The sequence below is a fragment of the Oncorhynchus mykiss genome, chromosome 20 (assembly GCF_057628025.1).
Source record: "Oncorhynchus mykiss isolate SJ-2025 chromosome 20, ASM5762802v1, whole genome shotgun sequence".
NCBI classification, from domain to species: Eukaryota; Metazoa; Chordata; class Actinopteri; order Salmoniformes; family Salmonidae; genus Oncorhynchus; species Oncorhynchus mykiss.
In genome coordinates, this window is record NC_143041.1 from 22,968,331 (window position 1) to 22,989,946 (window position 21,616).

Consider the following 21,616-nt stretch of genomic DNA (forward strand, 5'->3'; position numbering starts at 1 on the left):
GCAGCTGCAATACAGCACCATCGCTAGACCCGGCACATTCTTCACCAATATTAGACAGGAAATTCCTCAACCGCTAGCTGTTCATTTAATGGAGAATTACAAACAAAAAATCCTTTCAGATCTTAACATTTTTATTTAAGCATTGACATGGACTCAAATTTAATTTAGTTTTTTTCTCTATGAACAATCATAATTTGAGTGAAAAACTAGAAAAATGTAACAATTTCAGAAACTATAAAACTATTTGGGAAACAAATCACAGATTTTATAGGGCCCCCCTAGTTGTTTATTAACCATTATTTTACCAGGTTAATTGACAGAAAACATATTGTACAAGAGAAAGTAGTGCACTAACGACCCAGGAAAGAGTTCCATGGGAGAGAAGAATGTGCCCATTTGAAAGCTAGAAAAAAGCTTCTTATCTATCATGTTTGCAGTTGTTCTGGTCTGTTATGTGGACACTTGCATTTTTCTTTACAGTTCAGTTCCCCTGGTTGTGCCAGTCAGTATACAGTAAAAAAAAAAAAAAAAAAAGCAACCACCCCTAAAAAACGATTTCTCATTTAGAAAATAGCCGAGGTACCATCGATGTAAGTCAAACATTTATTCTACTGTCAAAATGTACTAAAGTGTAAATATAATCATTTTGGTCATTCAGTCAGTGTCATCCAAAACTGAGTTTAGTGATACTTATGGTCGTGACTGAATCACAACGTAAATTAATGTTTGGTTTGTTTCAATCCTGCCCACAGCTGGCAGCACACAAGTAATCATCAATTCGGAGTGCAGCTGCACTCGACCCGACCAAATTTGGGATGACTTTGGACATCCCTATGGGGCTAGTTAGGGACCATCTGTAAATCACAATATATAAACATTCCAATAGCTCCAAATTGTTATGACAACCTCAAACCAACTAGACATTTTTGAAATGTACATACAAATATTGAAAGCATTTAATGAGACAACTAAAAGTGTGCAACACAATATTGTCCCATTTACATTGTGTCATTTTTATTGACAGTCCCTAACTAGCCCCAGAGATTCAAAGTCAGGTAGCACAAGGTAAATAATTTGGCTAAATCTTCCCACCTGCGAACACACACACACGCGCGCATTAAACCACACCATCAAACCAACTCTCGTTTGAATTCAGTCATGGCCGCTAACACTTAATGAACAGAATTTAAAACGAGACCAAATCAGGAAGTGCATTCGTCCTTTAAAACGAACTAATGACAGATTTCAGATGAGCCAAGGAGGATAGATGAGAACAGCAGGCCAGTGGAGTGCTTAGAAATGCAGCAGCCAGGGGCAACCGGTAGGGATGATTTAGGTGACCCAGACACAGGCCCATAACAAATGAAGCTACCTCAGGATCCCCTTGACCGTTTTCAATTGCAAAACTAAAAAGAGACACACCAGACAAGACACCAAGACAAGCAACAGAAGAGTAGATGGAGAGACACCAGAAGAATAGAAGTAATAACACAAGAGACAGTAACAAACAACCTGTGACAGCGAAAGTGACAGAAGATGGAGAGAGAAGAGGTTGGTTGAGCAACCCCCCCCTATCACTTCAAGCTGCTCTATAGAGTAATTTGTTTTATTTTTTTGCGCATTACAAAAGGTGAAATACAGAGTGAAAAAGTAAAACATGGTTCACAAATAATTTGCAGCCGAGGTGAAAAAGCCTGTATAATTTACAATTAAAACAATTGTTTACTTTTACACTTTTTACAAACGGGACGAGAGAGTAGGGTAAACAAAAGAGATAGCAAAATAGAAAACCACGACACAGCAGCAAAGAGCAGACAGAGCAACAGAGAAAGCGACGGAGGCGCAATCACACAGTAGATTATCACTAAAGCATAGGCTCTATAGATTCTAAACTGAACAAAAATATAAATGCAACATGTAAAGTGTTGGTCCCATGTTTCATGAGCTGAAATAAATGACACCAGAAATGTTCCATAGGCACAAAAAGCTTTTTGTGCACAAATTTGATTACAACCCTGTTAGTGAGCATTTCTCCTTCGCCAAAATAATCCCTCCACCTGACAGGTGTGGAAAATCAAGATGATGATTAATAAACAGCATGATCATTAAAAAGGTGCACCTTGTGCTGGGGGCAATAGAAGGCCACTAAAATGTGCAGTTTTGTCACAATAATGCCACAGGTGTCTCAAGTTGAGGGTGTGGGAAATTGGCATGCTGACTGCAGAAATGTCCACGATGAAAATGTGGGTTTGCACAACTGAAGAATTTCTGCATAAACTGTCAAAACCATCTCAGGTAAGCTCATTTGCATGCACATTGTCCTCACCAGGGTTTTGACCTGACTGCAGTTCGGCGTTTGAATCAACTTCAGTGGGCAAATGCTCACCTTCGATGGCCACTGGCGGGCAGATAGCGTGTATGGCGTCATGTGGGCGAGCGGTTTGCTGATGTCAACGTTGTGAACAGAGTGTCCCATGGTGGCAGTGGAGTTATGGTATGGGCAGGCAATAAGCTACGGACAACCAACACAATTGCATTTATCAATGGCAATTTGAATGACCAGAGATACCGTGAGGAGATCCTGAGGCCCATTGTTGTGCCATTCATCCGTCGCTAGAAAGCACCAAATTGCGCACACACAATTAAGATTTGTAAATACAGGATCATCACCGGATTCATGCATTAACCCCACAGGAGCCGTTTTCTAATATGGCCGCCAAACTACTCAATGAGGTCTTATTGGATCAATTTCACATGACCATCCCTGTATGAAATATAAATTGTATTTGGCCTCCTGAGTGGCGTAGTGGTCTAAGGCACTGCATCGCAGCGCTTAAGGCGTTACTACAGACCCGAGTTTGATCCCAGGCTGTGTCACAACCGCGAGTCCCATAGGGAGGCGCACAATTGGCCTAGCGTCGTCCGGGTTAGGGGAGGGTTTGGCTTTACTTGGCTCATCGCGCTCTAGTGACTCCTTGTGGTGGGCCGGGTGCCTGCAGGCTGACACCAGTTGTCAGTTGAACAGCGTTTCCTCTGAAGCGCGGCCGGCTAAACCCTAAACAGGACGACACTGGGTCAATTGTGCGCCGCCCCATGGGTCTCCCGGTCGCTGCGACAGAGCCTGGACTCAAAGGATCTCTAGTGGCACAGCTAGCACTGCAGAGCCTTAAACCACTGCCCAACTCGGTAGGCCGGCGTGAGTTGTTTTATGCACGTGATGTCAGAATGCACTCACTGTTCCAAAATGTGATTCTTACACAACAGGACAAATAACACACGCTGCCTGATAGCTTATAGATAATTATGTTTCAAATTGTCAACTGAGGGGTGTTCCGCCTAATTCATTCACATAGAAGTAGCCCATTTCAACTTTGCGGACAATTTTTCTTTGAGGCTTTACTGAGCCAGACTGAGCCAACTTCTTTCTTCGAGGAGAGACCACACACTTCACCAATGTGTCGAGGCACAGATCTGGGGAGGGGCAGCCAAACAATTTCTGCAACATTGAAGGTCCAAGAACACGGTGGCCTCCATCATTCTTAAAATGGAAACCATTTGGAACCACAAAGACTCTTACTGGAGATGGCCCAATGGCCAAACCGAGCAATCAGGGGAATAAGGCCTTGGTCAGGGAGGTGACCAAGTACCTGAACCTTCCAGAAGGACAACCATCTCGGCAGCACTCTACCAATCAGGCCTTTATGGTAGAGTGGCCAGACAGAAGCCACTCCTCTAAAAGGCACATGACAGCCCGCTTGGAGTTTTCCAAAAGGCACCTAAAGGACTCTGACCATGAGAAATAAGATTCTTTGGTCTGATGAAACCATGACTGAACTCTTTGGTGCAAATGCCAAGCATCACATCTGGAGGAAACCTGGCACCATCCCTACAGTGAAGCATGGTGGTGGCAGCACCATGCTGTGGGATGTTTTTCAGTGGCAGGGACTGGGAGACTAGTCAGGATCAAGGGAAAGATTAACGGAGCGAAGTACAGAGAGATCTTTGATTAAAACCTGGGGAGAAGGTTCACCTTCCAACAGGACAACGACCCTAAGCACACAGCCAAGGCAAAGCAGGAGTGGCTTCGGGACGAGTCTCAATATCCTTGAGAGGCCCAGCCAGAGCCCGGACCTAAGCCTATTCAAACATCTCTGGAGAGACCTGAAAATAGCTGTGCAGTGACGCTCCCCTTCCAAACTGACAGAGCTTGAGAGGATATGCAAAGAGGAATGAGAGAACCTCCCCAAATACAGGTGTGCCAAGCTTGTAGCGTAATATCCAAGAATACTCGAGGCTGTAATCGCTGATTCAACAAGTACTGAGTAAAGGGTCTGAATACTTATGTAAATGTGATATCAGACATTCAGACACATTCATAATTCTAAAAACCTGTTTTTGCTTTGTCATTATGGGGTAGTGTATGTCGATTGATGAGGGGGGAAAAAACTATTTAATCAATTTTAGAATAAAGCTGTAACGTAACAAAATGTGGAAAAAGTCGAGGGGTCTAAACACTACCTCATGTAACTGGTTGAGAAAATGCCAAGTGTGTGCAAAGCTGTCATTAAGGCAAAGGTTGGCTACTTTGAAGAATCTAAAATATATTTTGATTTGTTGAACAATTTTTGGGTTACTACGTGGTTCCATGTGTCATTTCATATTTATGATGGTCTTCACTATTATTCTACAATATAGAGAATAGTAAAAACAGAAAAACCCTGGAATGAGTAGGTTGGTCCAAACTTTTGAAGCTACAATCTATCGGCAATATTAAAGCCTAACCCCCCCATGCCTAATAATGGACAGTAATGGATTCAAAATAGTCTAAACTATGTTAACGGCAGCACTAAGCTTGATAAGAATGTATTGTACCTGTAACCTTGACCAAAAATGATCAAGTAACAAAATAAATGAAGTATTCCCTAAATAAAGTAGCCTGCACCACTAGGTAGAGAAGTGAGAGGTTAGTAGAGGGCAGTACCTTGGAGGTGGTGATCTTTTCCACATCCAGAGCGTAATCCAGCATCGGAGTGGCAGGGAAATGCCCCTTCACAAAGTCCTTCAGGATCTGGACTCTCATGTCGGGGTTGTTGATCTACAATTAAATCAACACATTTAGATCATTCTGCCAGCAAATATGTCAATGTATCCATTCTGCCACTGAGCTGTAGAGGTATACACACACTTCTGAATTTATTTGATTTAATTTTAAGGCAATAGGACTAAGGACGGGAATCAAATCTTAATGCGTACTTTCTTGCAAATCATGGTGTCAAATAACAAAAATTCTAGTTAGACTTAACACAGGCAGCCCAATTCTGATATTTTGCCATTAATTGATATTTTGACCAAAACAGAAAGTCTGATCTTTTGCCAATAATTGGGCTGCATGTTTAAAAGCAGCCATACATCTGGTCTTGAAAAAACAGGTTTAGGATTATTTTAATCTACACTGAACAAAAATAAACGCAACATGTAAAATACGCACTTTTGTCACAACAAACAGTGCAATCGGAAAGTATTCAGACAACTTGACTTTCCAATATTGTTACTGCTGAGTTCTGAGAATATAAAATATACTTATTCATGTCACTGAGGGAGAGAGGGTAATGTATAACGTTTACATTATGTCAGGATATGTTATTGTTGGCCATCAGGAATCCTATGGGAAGGATCCTCTGGGAGGAGAAGACACAGTCTAGTACCAGTCACCATGACAGCCGTGAGTTGGGGAGGAGTGAGCACTTTGGGGTAGAGGTCAGGTCAGATTATACAGATATCACTAAGGTTCTGTCTAGCAACAGATATCACTAAGGTTCTGTCTAGCAACAGAAATGCATTGGCTGTTCAGATGTGTAGGAGGAGACTCAGCCAAGGAGGAACGGTTATATCAGTGCTTGTGTGAAAATGTCTTCATCTAATGCAGCTGCATTGATCCTCTGGAAAGAATAAACTTGTTTAAGCCTTCACAGTGTCTTGAGATTTTACTCAGAATTAGAAGATTAGAACATTATGTTACAGCCTTAATCTAAAATTGATTCAATATTTTTTTCCCCCTCATCAATATACACAGAATAACCCATAATGACAAAGCAAAAACTGTTTTTTAGACATTTTACGAAAGACAATGAAGAGCTCTCCAGTAGGTACCAAAACATTCAAAGGCCATTTTCTCAAAAGTGAGGTTACAAGTTGATCAATTTTCAAAGCAGAATTACTTTCCCATTGTTCCTGAAATGCAGTGTATGATATACCATTTTATAGTCTTGTGTCTACCTTTATCCGTAAAAAAAAACAATATCACATGTTGCTACATAAGACCTGTCATGACATTAACCTGTTGTATGAGGTTTATGACCCCCATAATCACCTTTCCCTCTTGGAAAGCCAATAGAGAAAGAACTCTTTGAAAGCCCTGTGTTAACATCAAAAGGTTGGGGAAAGGTACAATATTTCTGTAATCCAACCAGTTGAAAGTGTCAATTGGTACTTAAAGAATATGATGTCAGATGAGTTGGTGTCTGGGAAATTATATCTGATGATAGGATGACATGCATTGTATCATACTAGTTATCAGATTCACATGGAATTGTTGTGCAATTTAAATGTTTAAATATGAACCTATTTGTGAAAATATTAAAATGTAATTTAGCTTCTAAATGAATTGTTTTCATACGTAAACTGTGCTCACTCAGTGGTAATGACCAAGTGAACAGACATTGGTTGAAAACTATGGAACACGGCCTTCTCTCCCTTAATACAAAAACCCGATGGAAATCAGCTCTAGTTCCCGACGACATTAGGAAAAGGAAATTTAAAAAAGGGCTATTTTTGTTGTTGTTTGTTTTTGTTTAAAATTGTACCCCCTTTTTCTCCCCAATTTCGTGGTATCCAATTGTTAATGGTTACTATCTTGTCTCATTGCTACAACTCCCGTACGGGCTCGGGAGAGATGAAGGTCGAAAGTCATGCATCCTCCGAAAAACAACCCAACCAAGCCGCACTGCTTCTTAACACAGCACGCATCAAACCCGGAAGCCAGCCGCACCAATGTGTCGGAGGAAACATTGTGAACCTAGTGACCTTAGTTAGCATGCACTGCGCCCGGCCCGCCACAGGAGTCGCTGGTGTGCGATGAGACAAGGATATCCCTACCGGCCAAACCCTCCCTAAACCGGACGACACTAGGCCAATTGTGCATCGCCCCACGGACCTCCCGGTCGTGGCCGGCTGCGACAGAGCCTAGGCGCGAAAAAGGGGCTTTTTCAACGTGGAGGTGACTATCCCCACGCTGGAAGGATGAATTTCGACAAGACCAGCCAGAATACAGCACGAGCTGATTATGGCAAAACGGTATGAACTTTGAACTCGTATTCAATAAAGAAGTGATACATCCTAGAAGTCGAGTTATCAGCTGCAGCTGTAAACGTACGTGCCCAAGGAAATTACAGAATCTCCTAATAAGAACGACAGGGTACAACGTACAACATTACGACCAGAAAGATTTGTCAAAGGACAAAGCTCTGCTGGACAAACCAGTCTTCCATCTTCGATCCATCTATCGAAGCGCAGCTCGGTGTAAATATACATCTCGCATTTTCCTTTTCTGAATGGGCGTATTTACAGATTCTGTATTTACAGTAGCATAGCTTATCAAGGTCCGATAGAGACCCAATCCTTTTGTTCCTCAGTCTTCCCGCTCTTTCATTCAAACCCAACTCCCTTTCTTTGTGTAACCAGCTGTCATATCGGTTTAGTCCACTAGGGACCTTTTATGACATGATTAGTAATCGATGTATGATCCATCCTGTGTATATGTAATTCTGTGTGATTATTTAGAAAATAAACAATTTAAATAATTTGTTTGCCCGGGTTCATGAAGATAACCAAGTACTTACGACAATCAGAATGAGACCGATAGAAGGTGACGATTAATAATTGACTGCTATTGATAAAAGATCTTCAGCTCTTTAAGAGTTTATTCGGAAGGCAGCAGCTCTATAAACACTCTTCCGTGGTGCCCCAGGTTATTAACAAGTTAATTGTAGCATGGTTTAATTCAATCACGTAATCAAACTTTAGGTAATCCATTTGATAAAATAGCCTGTCATAATTTAAATCAGTCCGACACAACAGACCGAATCAAAGATGTCAGTCATGAATTCATAAAAAAATTATTACTTTTACAGAAGTATTCAGACCATTTACTCAGTACTTTGTTGAAGCACCTTTGGCAGTCTCGAGTCTTCTTGGGTATGACAATACAAGCTAGGCACACCTGTATTTGGGGGAGTTTCATTCCTCTCTGCAGATCCTCTCAAGCGCTGTCAGGTTGGATGGAGAGCGTTTCTGCACAGCTATTTTTATGTTTCTCCAGAGAATGTTCCAACATTCAGAGACTTGTCCCGAAGACACTCCTGCGTGCTTAGGGTTGTTGTCCTGTTGGAAGGTGAACCTTTGCCCCAGTCCGAGGTCCCAAGTGCTCTGGAGCAGGTTTTCGCCAATGATCTCTCTGTACTTTACGCCATTCATCTTCCCCTGGACCCTGACTAGTCTCCCAGTCCCTGCTGCTGAAAAACATACCTACAGCATGATGCTGCCACCACCATGCTTCACTGGTGCCAGGTTTCCTCCAGACGTGACACTTGACACTCAGGACAAAAAGTTTAATCTTGGTTTCATCCGACCAGAGAATCTTATTTCTCATGCTCGGTGCCTTTTGGCAAACTCCAAGCGGGCTGTCACGTTCCTTTTACTGAAGAGTGGCTTCTGTTTGGCCACTCTACCATAAAGGCATGATTAGTGGAGTTCTGCAGAGATGGTTGTCCTTCTGGTAGGTTCTCCCATCTCCACAGAGGAACTCTATAGCTCCGTCAGAGTGACCATCAGGTTCTTGGTCACCTCCCTGACCAAGGATCTTCTCCCCCGATTGCTCAGTTTGGCTAGGCGAACATCTCTAGGAAGAGTCTTGGTAGTTCCAAACTTCTTCTATTTAAGAATGGAGGCCACTCTTTTCTTGGGGCCCTTAAATGAGACAAATGTTTTGGTATACTTCCCCAGATCTGTCTCTTGACACAACCCTGTCTCAGAGAACTACAGACAATTCTTTTGATCTCATGGCTTGGTTTTGCTCTGACGTGCACTGTCAACTGTGGGACCTTATATAGACAAGTGTGTGCCTTTCCAAATCATGTCCAATCAATTGAATTGACCACAGGTGGACTCCAATTAAGTTGTAGAAACATCACAAGGATGTTCAATGGAAAAAAGATGCACCTGAGCTCAATTTCAAGTCTCATAGCAATGGGTCTGAATACTTATGTAAATGTGATATTTCAGAATTTAAAAAAATATATAAATGCAAACATTGAGAAACCTGCTTTCGCTTGGTCATTATGGGTTATTGTGTGTAGATTGATGAGGGGGAAAAAAACTATTGAACCCATTTTTGAATAAGGCTAAAAGTCAAGAGGTCTGAATACTTTCCGAATGCACTGCAATACCACAGATGTCTCAAGTTGAGGGAACGTGCAATTGGCATACTGACTGGAGGAATGGCCACCAGAGCCATTAAAGCTAATTTCTCTATCATAAGCTACCTCCGTCGTTTTAGAGAATTTGGCAGTACGTCCAACGGCCTTACAACCACAGACCAGTGTATGATGTGTGGGCAAGTGGTTTTCTGATGTCAACGTTGTGAACAGCGTGCCCCATGGTGGCGGTGGGGTTATGGTATGGTATAAGCTATGGACAACGAACACAATTGCATTTTATCGATGGGAATTTGAATGCACAGAGATACCGTGACGAGATCCTGAGGCTTATTGTGAGGGCCTTTTTAAAAAGGTACAGTATCTGTGACCAATAGACGCTTATCTGAATTCCCAATCATGTGAAATCCACAGGTTAGGGCCTAATGAATTTATTTCAATTGACGGATTTCCTCATATGAATGATAACTCATTAAATAAATAATATTTGTGTTAGTATATGCTCATTCAAATAAATTGGAGATGGAATCGTTCAAATTAACTGGAAATGTCGCTATATTTAAATCCTTGTAATTTACTGCTCACCGATTTGACCCTGTGCCCAATACCCATGATCAGCTTGCCATCCTTCTTCATCTTGTTGACAAACTCCATCGGCAGCACGCCGCTGTCGAACGCCTTGCTGAACTGCTTGGCCGCAGCATCCAAAGCTCCTCCAAAGCGGTCCCCCTGGGAAACAATATCAACAAAGTATATTCGTCTCTAAACTCTTACAAGTTAAGACAACCCCTTTTTGTCAGTGTCCCAGTAGTGGGCTACATCCAAATTCTCCACACTTTTCCTGAACTTATACAGATTCTTGCATTCATTTAACAAATGGTGGAAGCCAAAGATCTTGGCTAGAGAGAGCCTTAGACCAATGCTATGCTTTTTAAATCCACGATGGAGAATGTGCAAGTGCAGAAGTAATGGTCTTTTGAAATCTTCCCTTTTTCTCATTCCCTTCCTTCAAGACCTTTAATCTGAGAGGTATGGAAGACATTGGATAGATACTAATGGTAACTGGACTTGATGCATTTTCAAATTTCAGGAAGATTTCAGGAAGTCACACAGTGTGTGTGTGTGTGTGTGTGTCCTCACAATGGTGAGCAGGCCGGATGTCAGGCTGGAGATTAGGTCCTTGCCGGCACGGGCACAGACTATGGTGTTGTGGGCACCAGATACGGCGGGCCCATGGTCTGCAGTCACCATCAGGCACATCTCAATGAACTGGCAGGCGTAGCGCGGTAACCTAGGGAAAAATCAAGATGTGGGAGGATAACTGGAGGGAGAAGTGATGGGGCCATGTCAGTGCACAACACCAAAGTGGAGTGTTCATGGAGCATTCGTGTTCATTCTTATACAGGCACGCAACAGAAAATGTTGTGCAACAGAAAAACAAAATCTGAAGGTAAAAAAAAGTCCAGGTAATCCTTCCAGGTGTCAGTCCTTCTTCCGTTTGGTGCCTAATGAACACACTCGGGTGTGAGAAATCTCTGGCCAATCAAAGACACTCCTATTTTGCCAATTGGCTTGGACCCTTTTACCACACGGAGCCCTGCTGATCCATGACGACTGGTCTGCCGACGTAACAGCACGAGGGGGCTACAACAGACTTCTTCCGTCGTGACGTCCCTCTAAGGCCCCTCTGCTAGCTTGCTAGCCCCGGCCCGCTAGCTGTCTCACTGGACCCCTATGATCACTCGGCTACGCATGCTTTCCCCTAATGTCAACATACCTTGTCCATTGCTGTTTTGGTTAGTAATTATTGCCTTATTTCACTGTAGAGCCTCTAGCCCTGCTCAATATGCCTTAGTTAACCCTTAAGTTCCACCTCCCACACATGCGGTTTCCTCACCTGGTTTAAATGATGTTTCTAGAAATAATATCTCAATGCATAGGTTTACCTCCACTGTATTCACATCCTACCATACCCTTCTGTACATTATGCCTCGAATCTATTCTACCGTGCCCAGAAACCTGCTCCTTTTACTCTCGCTGTTCCGAACGTACTGGACGACCAGTTATAGCCTTTAGCCGTACCCTTATCCTACTCCTCCTCTGTTCCTCTGGTGAAGTAGAGGTTAATCCAGGCCCTGCAGTGCCGAGCTCCGCCCCCATTCCCCAGGCACTCTCATTTGTTGACTTCTGTAAACGTAAAAGCATTGGTTTCATGTAAACATTAGAAGCCTCCTCCCTAAGTTTGTTTAATTCACTGATTTACCACACTCTGCCAACCTGGATGTCCCAGCAGTGTCTGAATCCTGGCTTAGGAAGACCACCAAAAACCCTGAAATTTCCATCCCTAACTACAACATTTTCCGACAAGATAGAACTGCCAAAGGGGGCGGAGTTGCAATCTACTGCAGAGTTTGCTGCTTAAGTGTCTTTAGATATTTTTGTCAGATGTTACTATGGAATACTGAAGTATAATTACAAGCATTTCTTAAGTGTCAAAGGCTTTTATTGACAATTACATGAAGTTGATGCAAAGTCAATATTTGCAGTGTTGACCCTTCTTTTTCAAGACCTCTGCAATCTGCCCTGGCATGCTGTCAATTAACTTCTGGGCCACATCCTGACTGATGGCAGCCCATTCTTGCATAATCAATGCTTGGAGTTTGTCAGAATTTGTGGGTTTTTGTTTATCCACAAGTTCTCAATGGGATTAAGGTCTGGGGAGTTTCCTGTCCATGGACCCAAAATATCAATGTTTTGTTCCTCGAGCCACTTAGTTATCACTTTTGCCTTATGGCAAGGTGCTCCATCATGCTGGAGAAGGCATTGTTCGTCACAAACTGTTCCTGGATGGTTGGGAGAAGTTGCCCTCGGAGGATGTGTTGGTACCATTCTTTATTCATGGCTGTGTTCTAAGGCAAAAATATGAGTGAGCCTACTCCCTTGGCTGAGAAGCAACCCCACACATGAATGGTCTCAGGATGCTTTACTGTTGGCATGACACAGGACTGATGGTTGCGCTCACCTTGTCTTCTCCAGACAAGCTTTTTTACAGATGCCCCAAACAATCGGAAAGGTGATTCAGAGAAAATGACTTTATCCCGGTCCTCAGCAATCCAATCCCTGTACCTTTTGCAGAATATCAGTCTGCCCCTGATGTTTTTCCTGGACAAAACTGGCTTCTTTGCTGCCCTTCTTGACAACAAAAGTCTTTGCCTCACTGTGCGTGCAGATGCACTCTGCCTGCTGCCATTCCTGAGCAAGCTCTGTACTGGTGGTGCCCCGATCCCGCAGCTGAATCAACTTTAGGAGATGGTCGCTTGCTGGACTTTCTTGGGCGCCTTCTTCACAACAATTGAACCGCTCTCCTTGAAGTTCTTGATGATCCGATAAAAGGTTGATTTAGGTTTCAATCTTACTGGCAGCAATATCCTTGCACTTTTTTTTGCACTTTTTGTGCAAAGCAATGATGACGGCATTTTTTTCCTTGCAGGCAACCATGGTTGACAGAGGAAGAAGCACCACTCTTATTTTACCCCCTTTTCTCCCCAATTTTGTGGTCTCCATCTTGTCTCGTCGCTACAACTCCCGTACGGGCTCAGGAGAGACGAAGGTCGAAAGCCATGCGTCCTCCGAAACACAACCCAACCAAGCCGCACCGCTTCTTAACACAGCGCGCATCCAACCCGGAAGCCAGCCGCCCAAATGTGTCACTGTGCACTGTGCACCTGCGCCCGGTCCGCCACAGGATTCGCTGGTGCACGATGAGACAAGGATATCCCTACCGGCCAAACCCTCCCTAACCCGGACGACGCTAGGCCAATTGTGAAGACGCGGCCGGCTGTGACAGAGCCTGGGCGCGAACCCAGTCTTTGCTGGCACAGCTAGCGCTGCGATGCAGTGCCCTAGACCACTGCGCCACCCGGGAGGCCACCACCACCCTCCTTTTAAAGTATGTTATACGAACTCAATCAGCATGACAGAGTGATCTCCAGCCTTGTCCTCATCAACACTCACACCTGTGTTAACGAGAGAATCACTGACATGTCAGCTGGTTCTTTTGTGGCAGGGCTGAAATCCATTAATCGCAATTCATCTGATCACTCTTCATAAAATTCTGGAGTATATGCAAATTGCGATCATACAAACTGAGCACTTTGAAAATGTATATTTGCGTCATTCTCAAAACTGTTGGCCACAACCGAACTATCCAGGTCTGTGCCCAAACATTTTGGAGCTTCTACTTTTAAAAATCCACCTTTCCAGAAACAAGTATCACACCTTTGCCGCTTGCCTTAGACCACCTTCTGCCCCCAGCTGTGCCCTGGACACCATATGTAAATTGATTCCCCCCCATCTATCTTCAGAGCTCGTGCTGTTAGGCTGACCTAAACTGAGACATGCTTAACACCCCGGCCGTCCTACAATCTAAGCTTGATGCCCTCAATCTCACACAAATGATCAATGAACCTACCAGGTACAACCCCAAATCCATAAACACGGGCACCCTCATAGATATCATCCTAACCAACCTGCCCTCCAAATACACCTCTGCTCTCTTCAACCAGGATCTCAGCGATCACTGCCTCATTGCCTGCGTCCGTAATGGGTCAGCAGTTAAACGCTCCCTAAAACACTTCAGCGAGTAGGCCTTTCTAATCGACACGGCCCGGGTATCCTGGGAGGATATTGACCTCATTCTGTTAGTAGAGGATGCCTGGTTAATCTTTAACTTTTGTGCTAGGGGGCAGTATTGGGTAGCTTGAATCAAAAACGTGCCCAAATTAACCTCTTGAAGCTAGGGGGCACTATTTTTATGTTTGGAAAAATAACGTTCCCAAAGTAAACGGCCTATTTCTCAGGACCAGATGCTAGAATATGCATATTATTGACATATTATTGACATATTAGGATAGAAAACACTAAAGTTTGTCTGTGAGTTAAACAGAACTGATATTGCAGGCCAAAACCCGAGGGAAATCCAATCAGGAAGTGCCCCTGTTTTTGAAATCTCTGTTCTTATGCATCCCTATTGCGCATTTAAAGGGATATCAACCAGATTCCTTTTTCTGTGGCTTCCCTAAGGTGTCAGTCTTTAGACATAGTTTCAGGCTTTTATTTTGAAGAATGAGCGTGAAGGATCACATTGCGTAAGTGGACAGGTGGGGGCTCTCAGAGTGAGTTGGTGCGCAATTGAGTAAGACGGCCATTGTTCCTCCCGTTGTTATGGAAAAAGCTACACACTCGGTTGATATATTATCGAATATATATTTTAAAAACTACCTGAGGAATGATTCTAAAAAACGTTTTACATGTTTATGTGGACATTATGAAGACTATTTGGAACTTCCGCCTGCGTTGTCGTGACCGCTCTTTCCTGTGGATTTCTGAACATAACGCGACAAACAAACGTCGGTATTTTGGGTATAAAAATAATCTTTATGGAACAAAAGGAACATTTGCTGTGTAACTGGGAGTCTCGTGAGTGAAAACATCCGAAGATCAAAGGTAAACGGTTAATTTGATTGCTTTTCTGATTTGTGTGACCAAGCTTCCTGATGCTAAGTGTACATAATGCTATGCTATCGATAAACTTAAACGCTTGGATTGCTTTCGCTGTAAAGCATAACTTCAAAATCTGAGACGACAGGGTGATTAACAAAAGGTTAATGTTTTCCTATATTGCACTTGTGATTTCATCAATATTTTCTAGTAATATTATTTGACTGTTGCGCTATGCTATTCAGCGTTGCTGATGACAATTATCCCGGATCCGGGAGGGGTGGTTCACTGCCTGCTACTCAGCCGTAAAACCTAGAATTTGCATAGATAACACTGAAGTTTCTAAAACTGTTTGAATGATGTCTGTGAATATAACAGAACTAATATGGCAGGCAATAACCTGAGAAAATATCCAACCAGGAAGTGGGAAATCTGAGGTTTGTAGTTTTTCAACTCAGCCCCCATTGAAGATAGTGGGATATGTTTCACTCCCCAAGGCTTCCACTGGATGTCAACAGTATTTAGAACCTATTTTGAGGATTCTACTCTAAAGGAGGGGCTCATAAGAGCTCTTTGAGCGAGTGGTCTGGCAGAGTGCCACAGCCCCGGTCTGGCAGAGTGCCACAGCCCCGGTCTGGCAGAGTGCCACAGCCCCGGTCTGGCGCACTCACGTGAAAGGTGGCTAGGTTCCACTTAATTTGTACAGACAAAGGAATTGTCCGGTTGGAACCTTAAGTTTTAAAAAACATCCTAAAGATTGATTCCATACTTAGTTTGGCATGTTTCTAAGGGCTGTAACGGAACTTGAACTTTTCGTGCGAGGTTCGGCGCGACCTGAAAGCGCTTTTGTTTACCAAACGCCCTAACAAAAGAAGATATTTGGACATAGATGGACATTATCGAACAAATCAAACATTTATGGTGGAACTGGGATTCCTGGGAGTGCATTCTGATGAAGATCATCAAAGTGAATATTTAAAATGCTGAGTAATGTTAACTACCCAAAAAGGCTGTACTCAGATTATTGCATGGTTTGCTTTCCCCCGTAAACTTTTTTTGAAATCTGACAGCGGTTGCATTAATTAAAAACCTCTTAAGCTTACCCCCTACTTTTTCGAACATTCTGTTAAAAATCGCGCAACATTTCAGCGTCCTGCTACTCATGCCAGGAATATAGTATATGCATATGATTAGTATGTGTGGATAGAAAACACTCTCACGTTTCTAAAACTGGTTAAATAATGTCTGTGACTATAACAGAATGTGAACAGCAAGCGAAATCCCAAGAAAAACCTGGTCACAAATACCACAGAAAAGTATTAATCCGCCAGTCTCTGAATTGTTTATTGCAAGCAAAAATATATAGCCGGGAGCTTGCAGTTCCTACAACTTCCACACGATGTTGCCAAAAACGTCATTTTCGTTGACAAAAATCCTTTGTGTAATGACAAATAGATCCTTCATTACGTCCGGCATTCAGGAAGAGACTTTTGGAAGAGAGAGAAAGGACAACGTTTTCTTGAGTAGCTGCTATTGAATACAGATCGCCCAGTGATCAATTTGATCGATTAATAACGTTTACAAATACCTAAAGTTGGGTTACAAAAGTAGTTTGAAGTGTTTTGTCAAAGAATATAGGCAACTTATATCATTTTAAAAAATGACGTTGCGTTTTGGACCGGAGCTTTTTCCTGAACCAGACAGGCTATACAAATGGATATTTTGGGCATACATGGACGGATTTAAATCAGGAAAAATACCCAATTGTGATGTTTATGGAACATATAGGAGTGCCAACAAAGAATATCATCAAAGGTAATGAATGTTTTATATTTTATTTCTGCGTTTTGTGTAGCGCCGGCTACGCTAATTATTTTGTTTACGTCCCCTTCAGGTATTTTGGGGTGTTGCATGCTATCAGATAATAGTTTCTCACGCTTTCGCTGAAAAGCATTTAAAAAATCTGACTCGTTGGCTAGATTCACAACGAGTGTAGCTTTAATTCAATACCCTGCATGTGTGTTTTAATGAACGTTTGAGTTTTAACGAGTACATTTATCATTTAGCGTAGCGCATTTGCATTTCCAGGTGTCTAGATGGGAGGCTTGCGTGTCGGGTCGACGTAAGAGGTTAAGGAGAAGTTTATCTAAAGTTCCATGTATAATAGTCGTATCAATGTTTATTATGAGTTCTCTGTAAATTGATGTGGCTCTCTGCACAATCACCGCATGTTTTAGAACTATTGTAAACTCTGATTTTTTTATATAAATATGAACTTCATCAAACAAAACATACATGTAGTGTGTAACATGAAGTCCTATGAGTGTCATCTGATGAAGATCAAAGGTTAGTGATTAATTTTCTCTATTTCTGCAACTCCTCTCTTTGGCTGGAAAAATGGCTGTGTTTTTCTGTGGCTTGGTGCTAGAAAACACTAAAGTTTCCAAACTGTAAAAATATTGTCTGTGAGTATAACAGAACTGATATTGCAGGCGAAAGCCTGAGAAAAATCCAATCAGGAAGACTCTTATTTAGAAAGCTCTGCGTTCCTATGCGTCCCTATTGAGCAGTGAATGGCATATCAACCAGATTCCTTTTTCTATGGCTTCCCTAATGTGTCTAGTGTCACAATACATAGTTTCAGGCTTTATTTGAAAAATGAGCCTGAACGACAACATTGCGTCATGGTCAGCTGGAGGCTCTGAGTGATGTGCGTAATAGACAAATGCGACCATTGTTTCTCTCTTTCCTACTAAGAAGCCACCTGTCCCGGTTGATATATAGTCGAATAGATATTTGAAAAACACAGAGGATTGATTATAAAAAACGTTTGCTATGTTTCCGTCGATATTATGGATCTAATTTGGAATATTTTTCGCCGTGGTCGTGACTGCAGTTTCCGGTGGATTTCTCAACCAAACGTGAAGTACAAACGGAGGTGTTTCGGCTATAAAAATAATCTTTATGGGACAAAATGAACATTTGCTGTCTAACTGGGAGTCTCGTGAGTGAAAACATCCGAAGCTCATCAAAGGTAAACGATTTAATTTGATTGCTTTTCTGATTTGTGACCAAGCTGCCTGCTGCTAGCTAGGCATAATGCTTTGCTAGGCTATTGATAAACTTACACAAATGCTTGTCTTGCTTTGGCTGTAAAGCATAATTTCAAAATCTGAGATGACAGGGTGATTAACAAAAGGCTAAACTGTGTTTCAATATATTTGACTTGTGATTTAATGAAAATGAATATTTTCATCGCATTGACTGATATCCCCAAAGATTGGAAAGCTGCTGCGGTCATCCCCCTCTTCAAAGGGGGAGACACTGCTACAGATCTATATCTAAGGTCTTCGAAAGCCAAGTTAAACAGATCACCGACCATTTCGAATCCCACCGTACCTTCTCTGCAATCTTGGTTTCCGAGCTGGCCATGTGTGCACCTCAGCCACGCTCAAGGTCTCAAACGATATCATAACCGCCATCGATAAGAGACAATACTGTGCAGCTGTATTCATCAACCTGGCCAAGGCTTTCGACTCTGTCAATCACCACATTCTTATCGGCAGACTAAACAGCAGTGGTTTCTCAAATGACTGCCTCGCCTGGTACACCAACTACTTCTCAGACAGAGTTTAGTGTGTCAAATCGGAGGGCCTGTTGTCCGGACCTCTGGCAGTCTATGGGGGTGCCCCACAGGGTTCAATCCTTAGGCCAACTCTTTTCTCTGTCTGCATCAATGATGTCGCTCTTGCTGCTGGTGATTCTCTGATCCACCTCTACGCAGACGACACCATTCTGTATACTTCTCGTCCTTCTTTGGACACTGTGTTAACTAACCTCCAGACGAGCTTCAATGCTGCTCTTAAATGCAATTAAAACTAAATGCATGCTCTTCAACTGAACGCTGCCCACACCTGCCCACCATCACTACTCTGGACGGTTCTGACTTAAAATATGTGGACAACTACCTAAGTGTCTGGTTAGACTGTAAACCCTCCTTCCAGACTCATTAAGCATCTCCAATCCAAAATTAAATCTAGAATCTGCTTCCTATTTCGCAACAAAGCATCCTTCACTCATGCTGCCAAACATACCCTCGAAAAACTGACTATCCTACCGATCCTTGACTTCGGCGATGTAATTTACAAATTAGCCTCCAACACTCTACTCAGCAAATTGGATGCAGTCGATCACAGTGCAATCCGTTTGGTCACCAAAGCCCCTTATACTACACACCACTGCGACCTGTATGCTCTTGTTGGCTGGCCCTCGCTTCATATTTGTCGCATATCCCACTGGCTCCAGGTCATCTATAAGTCTCTGCTAGGTAAAGCCCCGCCTTATCTCAGCTCACTGGTCACCATAGCACGCGCTCCAAGCAGGTATATTTCACTGGTCACCCCCAAAGCCAATACCTCCTATCCTTCCAGTTCTCTGCTTCCAATGACTGGAACGAACTGCAAAAATCACTGAAGCTGGAGACTCATATCTCCCTTACTAGCTTTAAGCACCAGCTGTCAGAGCAGCTCACATATCACTGCACCTGTACATAGCCCATCCAACTACCTCATCCCCATACTGTTATTTATTTTGCTCCTTTGTACCCCAGTATCTCTACTTGCACACTCAACTGCACATCTATCACTCCAGTGTTTAATTGCTATATTGTAATTATTTCGCCGCCATGGCCTATTTATTGCCTTACCTCCCTTATCTTACCTCATTTGCACACACTGTATATAGACTTTTTCTACTGTATTATTGACTATGTTTGTTTATTCCATGTGTAACTCAGTGTTGTTGTATGTGTCGAACTGCTTTGCTTTATATTGGCCAGGTCGCAGTTGTAAATGAGAACTTGTTCTCAACTAGCCTACCTGGTTAAATAAAAGGTAAAATAAATATATATATTTTTTTTTATTAATTTAGCGGCAGGGAGAAGATGAGCAACAGGACTTCAGACCTGGAAGATCCTGCAATGTGTATACTAGGGTCCAGTTCATTAGTCACTGACCAAACAGAATGGACTTCTGTCTCTTTGCTAGGGGGCCAGACTGTCCTCTCACCTGCGTTGGAACCAGAGCAGGCCCAGCACGCCTCCCAGGCCCATCTCTTCCTTGAACACCTCTGTGATGGGCATGCCTGCGTATATGAGCTCCTGGCCACGCTCGTCACAGATGCTGGTCATGAAGGAGGCGGGCTTGCGGATCAGACCCAGCTCCTAGGGACACAGAAGGAAAGACCATAGATATGGTCTTGTTAAAGGGGTAATCTGCAGTCCCAATAATAACAAAGCGTGCAACTGCAGATTGCCCAAACAAGGAAATGGAATGGAAAACCATTATAGTCTCCCAAATAGATGTTATCCACCCAAAAAAAAATCAGAAGGGCCACACCGTGTACTATTGTCAAAGAGCATGTTTGTTTTTAGTGTTTTATAATAATACACAAACGTTTCAGCTAAAAGCATTCTTCAGTGCGTAAGCTTAGTGTCTTGGGGAAGATGGATAATGAAGCAAGCTCTGATACCAGTACCCTGGGGAAATTCAACACATTGGTTTTTACCAGTATCATGACCCAACAGAACCATTACTGCTGCCTATATTTACATCTTCACACCAAAAAAACAAATCAATAATCAGCCACTTATGGCCATCAGATATTATCATATATATTTTATGTGATTTATGATATACAGCGGCTTTATAAAGCTCACACACACCTTCACTTGTTCCACATTTTGTTGTGCTACAGCCTGAATTTAAAATGGATAACATTTAGATTAGTCACTGGCCTACACACAACACCCCATAATATAAAAGTGGAATTATGTTTGATTTTGTTTTTACACATTAATAAAAAAATAAAAAGCTGAAATGTCTTCAGTCATTAAGTATTCAACCCTTTTGTTAGGGCAAGCCTAAATTGTGACATTAAAACAGTTAAGAGAAAACTGAGGATGGATCAAGAACATTGTAGTTACTCCACAATACTAACCTAATTTACAGAGTAAAAAGAAAGAAACCTGTACAGAAAATAAAATATTCCAAAAACATGCACCCTGTTTGCAACAAGGCACTAAAATAATACTGGATTTAAAAAAAAAAGTCCTTAATACAAAGTGCAATGCTTGGGGCAAATCCAATTCAACACATTACCGAGTAACACTCTCCATATTTTCAATCATAAATGTAACCTTTAGTGCTGAGTGCATCATGATATGGGTATGCTTGTAATCATTAAGGACTCTGGAGTTTTTGCATAATAAAAAATAAATGTAATGCAGCTATGCACAGCCAAAATCCTAGAGGAAAACAGACACAAACAAATCACCTTCCAGCAGGATAATAACCTAAAACACGAGGTCAAATCTACACTGGAGTTGCTTAAGAGAAAGACAGTTAGTGTTCCTGAGCGGCCAAGTTACAGTTGACTTAAATCTATTTGATAATCAATGGGAAGACTTAAAAATGGTTGTCTAACAATGATCAACAAACCAATTTGACAGAGCTTGAAGAATTTGTTAAAGAATAATGAGCAAATATTCTACAATCCAGGTATGAAAATGTCTTAAGAGATGTACCCAGAAATACTCAGCTGTAATTGCTGCCAAAGATGATTTTTAA

General features: G+C 42.3%; 1 protein-coding gene across 13 annotated transcripts in view; it reads right to left on the reverse strand.

Moving 5' to 3' along the window:
- LOC110498770 (ATP-citrate synthase) overlaps window positions 1-21,616 on the reverse strand; it is a 133,400-nt gene that overhangs the window by 26,590 nt on the left and 85,194 nt on the right. For all 13 annotated transcript variants that reach the window (XM_036955912.2, XM_090212614.1, XM_036955913.2 and 10 more), the window contains 4 exons: window positions 20,057-20,211; window positions 10,632-10,782; window positions 10,077-10,220; window positions 4,982-5,095 (listed from right to left, as the gene is read on the reverse strand). In XM_036955912.2, coding sequence (XP_036811807.2) covers window positions 4,982-5,095; window positions 10,077-10,220; window positions 10,632-10,782; window positions 20,057-20,211 — 564 coding nt within the window. The remainder of the gene's footprint in view (window positions 1-4,981; window positions 5,096-10,076; window positions 10,221-10,631; window positions 10,783-20,056; window positions 20,212-21,616) is intronic.